The following is an 8,626-nucleotide window of genomic DNA, read 5'->3' on the forward strand; positions in this document are numbered from 1 at the left end:
AGCATGGATTTTTTTTTTAAAAAAAGATAAATTAAACTAGTTTTTTCATCAAAAAAAAAAATCAAATATAGTTTACTGATAGATTATGTTAAATCTACTAATACATTGATATATTTTAGTAAATAACGGCTGACGGATTTCTCATTTTATTTGGAAAATGTTTGGATATGTAATTTTATTATAATTAAATGTTTTTTATTCTTTATCCACGAAATTGTATGTACATGTATTATATATATATAATTAGATATTTTGTTCACTTTATTGTTGTTCTCGAGATAGAGAGAAAGAGAGACAAAGAGAGAGAGAGAGAGAGAGGCGAAGCTGGGGAAGCGGATCAATCTCAGCTCCCGAACGATTCACGGGGACGGCGCATCTCTTTCCGGAGCAGAAGGTTCCGTTGAGTAGCCGAATCGAGGAGGCGCTTGATCTGATCGGGCTCCGGTTGGAATCGGGAGGAAAGTTGATGCGAAAGCCATGGATCGCGCTGCGCTAACGGTCGGTCCGGCGATGGACCTGCCGATAATGCACGACAGCGATAGGTACGAGCTGGTGAAGGACATCGGGTCGGGGAACTTCGGGATCGCCCGGCTGATGAGGGATAAGCAGACCAAGGAGCTCGTCGCCGTCAAGTACATCGAGAGAGGCGACAAGGTCGGTCGCCTGCTGATTCCGTACCGTTTCTGTTCCGGGTTTATCTGTTAACAAATTCCTAGCTTTGATGGATTTGTAGTTAGTTCTGTTGATTTAGAGAGTTGTGATACTTCCTTTCTCGTTGAAAGTTATGTGTTGGGGGTAATTTGATGCTGAATGCTCTAATTTCTGGCAAATTAGATCCTAGAGATTAGCAGTTGCAAGTGTTTGAGAATTCTTTTTTATCTAGTTAATTATTCTATTCAGTGCTTCTACTTTTATTAAAGTCGATTATCATTGTGTTTCATGTATCTTGCTGAATCTGGGTGATAGTATTAGTAGTCTGCTTTCTGTAGAGTTCACCTAATAGCAAACCAGCTGTTCTGTCCCTTTTCACCTAGCTCGTTCGAGGTATAAGGATAGTTTCATGATAGGTAAATTCTTCTTTTCTCATTGGCTCATTGCACAAGTAGTTGGGTTATCTATCTTTCCGGTATATTTGTTTTTCTTCTTTTTGTAGGGCTTGTAGGCATGAGCTATATATGAAGAACTATGTGTTTAATCTTTAACTGCAAGGTCTAAATATCAAGTGTACTGCCTTTGATTATGTTTGATAGGTTTTAGTATTTACTAGGTCATAGTAGCAGTAGTCGTATATTCACTGAAAAATGAAGAATGATTTATGTATCACAGTCCTTTGTCACAATTTAACTTTCATTTTTCTCAATTTATGAAGAAGTCATGGCCCTTAGGTTCATGAAACTTGATGACAGCAATGGCCTAACAGTTGTATTATTGATACTCTTTTGTGCTCGATTGCACAATCATTGCTAAACCATTTTGATTGTTCTCATATCATGTTGAAATCATCATATACTTCACTCACTATTGCTATTCTTTTGTGCACGATCATTGTTTTTTAGTTTAATTTTCTATTACATGATGTCCAAAGCATAAAATTCTGTTTCTTGTCAGGAACTCCACTGTTCTTGTGCACAAAGTCGCTTGAATAGTGACATGAGCTTGTGTGAAGAATACCAAGGCTCATATTTTTCTGAATCTCTTTATAGATATATAAATTAATTTCTTAGGTGATTTATTGCCTAATAGATGGTGGTCAAATGGGATGGACAGTTAGATCGGTTTGGAGTTTTGGCACAATCACTTCATTTTGGTTTCTAGCAATAGCCCTTCCATTCCTATTGTATCGATTTCATATCATGAAAATCCCTAAAATTACACTTTCCCAAATTTTATGGGAATAGTGATTCCTTCATTTGGTTGCAAAATGAACTAGAGAGTTGTCGTTATCCCTAGAATTATTATTTTCTCACTCTGGTTGAGTAATTATTATTCTTTCTCAATCCTTCTTAGCTAATCCTTGAATAAAGTCTAAGAATACTCATCCTTGTATGTTCAAATTCTTCTTCCATGAACCAACAGGAGTATTTATCCCTATTCTGTTCCTACTTTATTCCATCTCCTAAGAATAAGTTTCATGTTCCTTGCCAATTCCATTAGGGAAGTTCTTTTTGTCAAATTTTTTGATATATGCTTGATCATTAGTTAAATCATGGTGTGATTTCAATTACATACGTAACAAACACATTTTGATGCTATCTTGGTTATTATTATCATTTTTCCTTTGTGCAGATAGATGAAAATGTTAAAAGAGAGATAATTAACCATCGGTTGTTGAGGCATCCTAATATCATCAGATTCAAAGAGGTAAGTTTATATTTTAGATTATAATCTTCTTTCTTTTGGAGGAAATCTAACTCTTCATTAGTTTTCTCTGCTCCAAATATCCTCAGGTTATTTTAACTCCAACCCATCTGGCTATTGTTATGGAATATGCTTCTGGCGGTGAGGTTTTTGAACGTATTTGTGACGCGGGGCGCTTCAGTGAGGATGAGGTTCTATTTCATCATCTTTTTGTTGTTTCGTATATTTTACTTCATCATAAATTGGTCTCAATTTCGTTTTTCTTGAAGGCACGGTTCTTCTTCCAGCAACTTATATCCGGAGTAAGCTACTGCCATTCAATGGTATGTTAACGAAACTATTGTCGAATTCAATATACGCATTATCAGCCTAACTGATTTTTTAATCGTTTATTTTCTAGCAAGTATGTCACCGAGATTTGAAGCTTGAGAACACTTTGTTAGATGGAAGCCATGCACCTCGTCTAAAGATATGTGATTTTGGATATTCAAAGGTACAAATCAGTATTAGGTTATTTTTTAAGCGGATTAGATTCTCAAACAAGGGACTATATCTTAACCGAGTTGCCGCTATTTTGTATTTCAGTCATCAGTTCTGCATTCGCAACCAAAATCGACTGTGGGTACTCCTGCATATATCGCTCCCGAAGTGCTACTCAAGAAAGAATATGATGGCAAGGCAAGTTATATATACTTATCTATAATTTGTCATGACTGTATTTTAGTTTTATGCTAAATAAACTAATGAATGCCTCAACTATTTGGATCTTATCCCTCCATTAATCTCCTCTAATGATAAAGATATATTACTTGTAATATTCAAATCAAAAATCAATGTTTTATTATAAACTAAAATTTTATTAGGTTAACTTCTATCCTTTATACTTTTCACTCTGATTGATTCAAATTGTCTAGCTAGAGAATTGAGTTTATATGTTTTTTGTTAGCCTTAAATATACTTAAAAATGCCTATTTCTACATTGTTTTTGCTACCTACATTCGGTGCATGATGAAAGCATCCAAATCAAGTAGCTGAATAAGTAAATTGCAATTCATAACCAGAAAGATCTCTAAAATATCCTTCCGCTATATAGATGTATTATTATGTCGCTATGAATTCATCGTGTCATGAACTCTTTCAAGAATCTAGTGTCTTCCATCCCTTAATCTCTCAATCGACTTTATCAACAGTGGGTTTTCTTCAGATAATTTTGTTTCATTCCTTGCGGTCGAACCATGTTAAAGAAAGAACAGCCTCAGGCGACTTCTTAGAAGCTCTGATCCATATGTTTGCAGCCTTGTAATAGGAAGCATTAAACATCTTATTCTGCTTAATGATCTGAATACTGATTCCCTCTTATTGTTGTGATATTTTTTGCGACTGATAGCTCTATAAAATCAGCACATAAAGATAAACAAATTTGTGGTGTTGAAGGTGCCACATTTCTCAGTTTAGTGTCTCATGTTCCATAAGTTGTTACTTGGGAGCTAATGTGTTGTCGTTCTTGGCGCTCCAAATTTGTTATTTCTGACTAGTTTCTCATCTTGGTTTGTCAAATACATAAACTTACATCTACATTTTCAAAGAATTGACTTCAGTTGTGTTACCTCTTTGTTGTTAGTTTAGTTTAATCCCTCAATTCTAACTTCTACAATCTCCATAACATCTATACGACTTTCCGTAGATAGCTGATGTGTGGTCTTGTGGAGTTACTTTATATGTAATGTTGGTCGGGGCATATCCCTTCGAGGATCCAGACGAGCCTAAAAATTTCCGAAAGACGATACAGGTAAAATTTTGTTTACATGTTTCTACATGGATGTTACATTTGCATCATCAAACTTATTCATGATCCGTTGCAGCGTATATTGAGTGTACAATATTCAATTCCAGACTACATTCACATATCGCCAGAATGCCAACACTTGATCTCGAGGATTTTTGTTTTCAATCCTGCCACGGTAAGTTCTTTTGCGATTGTAATTAGTTTGGAAAGTCCATTTTATGAATGTTCTTCGCGTTCTTGACGATCACTATTCTGACAAATATTCATCGATCGCCCGAAACAGAGAATAACAATTCCTGAGATATGCAACCATGAGTGGTTCCTTAAGAACCTTCCTACAGACCTGATGGATGAGAACACAATGGGCAGCCAGTATGAGGAGCCTGATCAACCAATGCAAAGCAGCGATGCGATAATGCAGATCTTAGCCGAAGCGACAATCCCTGCAGCTGGTACTGGTGGACTCAACCGGCACCTGATTGGCAGTCTCGATCTCGACGATGATGATATGGAGGACTTCGACTCCGATCTTGACCTTGATGTCGAGAGCAGCGGAGAGATGATCGTCGCCATGTAAATACTTTGGTCGCGCCAAGACAGTTGAAGAAGTCCATCAGAGCTAAAATTAGGCATTAAGATGCATGTTTGGGACTTTTTGCACTGAGTGAAATGTCAGTTAGTTCTCTCTTAGGATGTCAAGGGACACAATGTATTAAGACAGTAGTGTTACATGACCTAGATTTCTATGTGCTGGGAATGTTTGTTTATTACCATGGTTGTTTAGTATTGCAAGTACTGTAATATATCAAATATGATCTACTTTGTTATCTGTCCATTTGAGTGTGTTTGTTGGTTTCCAAACAAACTATTATGTAAGAAACTATGGAACCATACTTGCTATGAAAAAAAGGACTTTAAGAAAACGAGCTATAAATTCTTGTGTCTGCTATTAGAAACAATGCTATACCAAAAATCTTGTATTGAACTGTAGAAAGAATGCACAGTGCTACAAAAAGAAATAGCAGGTATTACTTGGCTAATGTTTAACAACTTGGTGTAGTCAAACATCTTTTTTCACACAAGGTGAAATTTACTTATTCATGTCAAAGTTAACAACAAAAATAAATTCACTAGTATTCCTACTCTTCCATTCCACAAAATGATAATCCAGATCTTGTACGACACCAAACCAAAATCCTCCTCTTGAAAGCACAGCTAGTCCTTAATTCCTTAAGTACCTGCACACATTACAACTTGTTTTCAGGGGGCAATCACACTGTTAGCAGAAAAAATTGCAACTGAATATTTGACTATTTTTTTATCATTTATCATTTTTTTGTTACAAAATACAAACTTGTCATTGAGAAGCTTCTTTATTACATTAAAGAAATAGGCACAACCTACATATATGACCTTCGTTTCCTACTTCACTCAATAGATAGAAGCCTAGTCCTTACTGAATAACTTGTTGCCACTTATTAACACGCGATGCTGCCGCAAACTGATAAGTGCTTAGTTCATAATTACATTATTTTCTTTCTCTCCCTGAAGATCATAACATTCAGTATAGTCTAATATGATGCACACATCGTCTAGTTCTTTCCATCAAATTTGGTAAAACATAGACACAATGATACATAGAGGGAAAAAAAACAAAACATCAAATGCATACTTAAGAATGCATTGTCTCAAGTGTCTTAAGAACTAGTTAAGATTATAGATTACAAACATCTGCTTAGAAGTGAAAAAAAGTTGTTGATAAAACTAACTTTTATTTTGTTTCCAGTTAATCTGAAAAATGTTAAAATCATGCCTTGAACAAGAAAACCATTCTTGCTCTGACCAAAGCTATGCAAAAACATGTCACCGCTCTTTCTTCTACTTGACACATTACATACTATCATAACTTAATAATATAATCCACACTAGTTATTATCAAACTCATTATGAGAAAGCATTTTACTATCGGAAATTAATAACTAACTGAACCAATGAATGAAAGAAGAATAAATGAATTGTGAAAAAGAAGACATCTAACTGTGATATTATCAATCACAACATTGACATTAACATGGGGGGAAAAATACTCTAGACCTAATCAACTAAAACAGAGCTTTGTAGAAAACGTCAATAATCCGTTCCTTAAATGAATTGAATCTTCAATTATTCCCCTTAGAATAATTCTTTTAATCATTAATTTTTGGAGATCAGTTGGAAAAAGAGGAAACCTACGTGGGCTTTCACATTGATTCCCAGTGAATGACGCCCGTCTCTTCCATCAACCATCTTTTCCATTTTTCCCTATCAAATCTCAATTGCATTTTCTTCGATCAACCAAAACACAAAGTCCAACGAAGGGAAGCAGGGGAAAAAGCATGCAGCGTAGATAATCATGGCAATATAGGAACCACAGGTATCACAATGATCAAACTGGAGCGAAAAAAAGAATCCTTTTTTTATAAGAACAAATAAAACATCGAGAGGACTAACTAGCGATCCTGACAAGTGCGACGGAAGGTACCCTGGGAAAGCTCACAGCACGCCCTCACGCTGGCGGACAGGTGGGAGGTGAGTCGAGGAGCGGCCACCGTGCTGTAAAGCGGAAGGAAGGACTGCATGCACCCCAGCTCTCCCAGATTCCTACAACGTTTTGAAAAATCAAAAGATCTGGAGCGTAGACAGCGAACTAGCGAGGTCTGTAGGTTACGATGATTACCGGGGAGAAGCGAACGAAGGCTGGCGGCGCTGGAGGCGAGGTACTGCCGAAGACGGAGCGCGCGCCGCCGCCGGCGTCGACCGGGCGGCGGAGGACCGCGCGGCGGCGAGCAACGATCTCGAGAAGGACCCTCGCCACGCCATCCGCAGTGTGCGCGAAGCGTGACTGCGCAGGGGAGGGTTATAGGGTTTCCGAAGCGGCTTCCAAGCCACGGCGCTTTAAGATTGATAAAGAACGTGATCGTAACCGGAGCACTTGTGATCCTGGCCGTCCATCCGTTTCTCTTTGGGCCGTGGGTGGCCCAAACAGAGACCTTGGGTGTGCGCTGGGCCCAGTCCAGTTGTCCTTGAATCAAACCCAGCATAATATATACTTAAATGCTATGTTGTGCGACGTATATATATATATATATATATATATATATATATATATATATATATATATATATATATATATAAATGAAGAATTCGCGATCCGTGTGCGACACCTATGATCCACCACCGTTGACGTCGCCCTCGCCGCGTCGTCCGACTACCGCCGGCCACCGCCTCGGGCGCGATCAACACGCCACTCGTCGGCGTTCCGTTCGACGTCGAATTCCGATCGGTTAGTAGTCAGAATCCAGCGTAATTCGGTCGGAAACAGGGTCAGCAGTGGCGCGGCCACTGCCGGCCGTGATTAACCCTATTTCCGGTCAAATCGCGGTCGCCGGACGGCAAAGGACAGGCCGACGTCGCATGCCATTGTAGGCCGCGATCGGGCCGGATTTTGGCCAAATCGCGATCGGAGACCGGCCGAGGAAGGACCGTCGTGCGACGCCGGCACGTCCTCTACCTTCCGGTGATCACGATTTGGTTGGAAACAGGGCCGATCGCGGTCAGTAGTGGCGCATGCCACTACCGATCGCGATCGACCCTATTTCCGTCTAAATTCATCGGATTCCAGTCACTATCTGATCAGAATCCGCCGTCGGATGGAGCGGCGCATCGATCGCGGTTGAGGCGGCGAGGGCGACGGTGAATCAGGGCGTCGCGCACGGACGTGTCGCGCAGGATAGCATTCTCATATATATATATATATATATATATATATATATATATATATATATATATATATATATATATATATATATATATATATATATATATATATTACATTCACACGATGTACTGTGAGCTTTTCCATATATATATATACGTCTGTGATTTAATGTGTGTTGAGATGAATCTAAGAGTGCAAAAGTGATCCGGTCATCCTACGCACTCAATCGCGAAAGGATATTGATGTGGCGGATTCTGATTAGCCTTACGTGGTAGAAATGGTTAAAGGGTGAGCCGATATGTCAAGTCAGAAAGTTAATAGTCAAATTTAGATAGACTAACGCCCCACTCCGACCTGGACCATCTGAGTCTCTTGATCATCTCGACCTCTCGACCATCCCGATCTTGATCATCTCAGCTTCTCAGCTATCCCAACTTCAATCATCTCGATCTCTCAGTCATCTCGGCCTCTCGGCCTCTCGACCATCCCGACCTCGACCTTCTTGATCTCTCAGCCTCTCGGTCGTTCAACCAATCCACCTCTTAATCATTCGGCCACTCAACTGCTCTGCAACTTGACAGACCAGCTCTCGGATGACTCAGCTCCTCCACCGTTCATCCTCTCCAAATCCCTAAGTCAAGCAGCCCTCGACCCACTTGATCTCTCCATTTCTCATCTTGGCCATCGCCTTCGCCTACCACAGAAGCTGTCAAAATTCCCTGAGC

General features: G+C 39.2%; 2 protein-coding genes across 6 annotated transcripts; one reads left to right on the forward strand and one right to left on the reverse strand.

Moving 5' to 3' along the window:
* Nucleotides 1–290: 290 nt before the first annotated feature.
* On the forward strand, nt 291–4,979 carry LOC141839520 (serine/threonine-protein kinase SAPK10-like). Its single transcript, XM_074727276.1, has 9 exons — nt 291–654; nt 2,287–2,361; nt 2,448–2,549; nt 2,628–2,681; nt 2,759–2,851; nt 2,944–3,036; nt 4,043–4,147; nt 4,221–4,319; nt 4,428–4,979. The coding sequence occupies exons 1-9, from the start codon at nt 478–480 to the stop codon at nt 4,719–4,721; spliced, it is 1,092 nt and encodes a 363-aa protein (XP_074583377.1). The 5' UTR covers nt 291–477; the 3' UTR covers nt 4,722–4,979.
* A 127-nt stretch (nt 4,980–5,106) lies between these two features.
* Nucleotides 5,107–7,033, reverse strand: LOC141839519 (uncharacterized). Of its 5 annotated transcripts, none has more exons than XM_074727273.1 (4): nt 6,861–7,033; nt 6,666–6,784; nt 6,377–6,445; nt 5,107–5,382 (listed from the first exon to the last, which is right to left on the reverse strand). In XM_074727273.1, the coding sequence occupies exons 1-3, from the start codon at nt 7,001–7,003 to the stop codon at nt 6,423–6,425; spliced, it is 285 nt and encodes a 94-aa protein (XP_074583374.1). In that variant the 5' UTR covers nt 7,004–7,033; the 3' UTR covers nt 5,107–5,382; nt 6,377–6,422. The 5 variants fall into 5 exon arrangements, with proteins under 5 accessions (XP_074583374.1, XP_074583371.1, XP_074583375.1 ...); XM_074727270.1 differs by having other exon boundaries at nt 6,377–6,454; XM_074727274.1 differs by lacking the exon at nt 6,377–6,445 and having other exon boundaries at nt 5,107–5,378; nt 6,662–6,784.
* Between the last annotated feature and the right edge of the window lie 1,593 nt (nt 7,034–8,626).

Source organism: Curcuma longa, chromosome 11, assembly GCF_044706935.1.
Source record: "Curcuma longa cultivar G26 ecotype Majalengka, Jawa Barat chromosome 11, ITB_CL_G26_1.1, whole genome shotgun sequence".
NCBI classification, from domain to species: domain Eukaryota; kingdom Viridiplantae; phylum Streptophyta; class Magnoliopsida; order Zingiberales; family Zingiberaceae; genus Curcuma; species Curcuma longa.

What these genes read in the sequence shown, in the direction of transcription:
- LOC141839519 (XM_074727270.1), bottom strand. Translation starts at nt 7,003, where the DNA reads ATGGCGTGGCGAGGGTCCTTCTCGAGATCGTTGCTCGCCGCCGCGCGG. An exon ending in CCTTCGTTCGCTTCTCCCCG is followed by an intron (nt 6,785 to 6,860) that starts GTAATCATCGTA and finishes AAAACGTTGTAG; the next exon opens with GAATCTGGGAGAGCTGGGGT. An exon ending in GTGCTGTGAGCTTTCCCAGG is followed by an intron (nt 6,455 to 6,665) that starts GTACCTTCCGTC and finishes AATGCAATTGAG; the next exon opens with ATTTGATAGGGAAAAATGGA.
- LOC141839520 (XM_074727276.1), top strand. Translation starts at nt 478, where the DNA reads ATGGATCGCGCTGCGCTAACGGTCGGTCCGGCGATGGACCTGCCGATA. An exon ending in GGCGCTTCAGTGAGGATGAG is followed by an intron (nt 2,550 to 2,627) that starts GTTCTATTTCAT and finishes TTTTTCTTGAAG; the next exon opens with GCACGGTTCTTCTTCCAGCA. An exon ending in TTGTTTTCAATCCTGCCACG is followed by an intron (nt 4,320 to 4,427) that starts GTAAGTTCTTTT and finishes CGCCCGAAACAG; the next exon opens with AGAATAACAATTCCTGAGAT.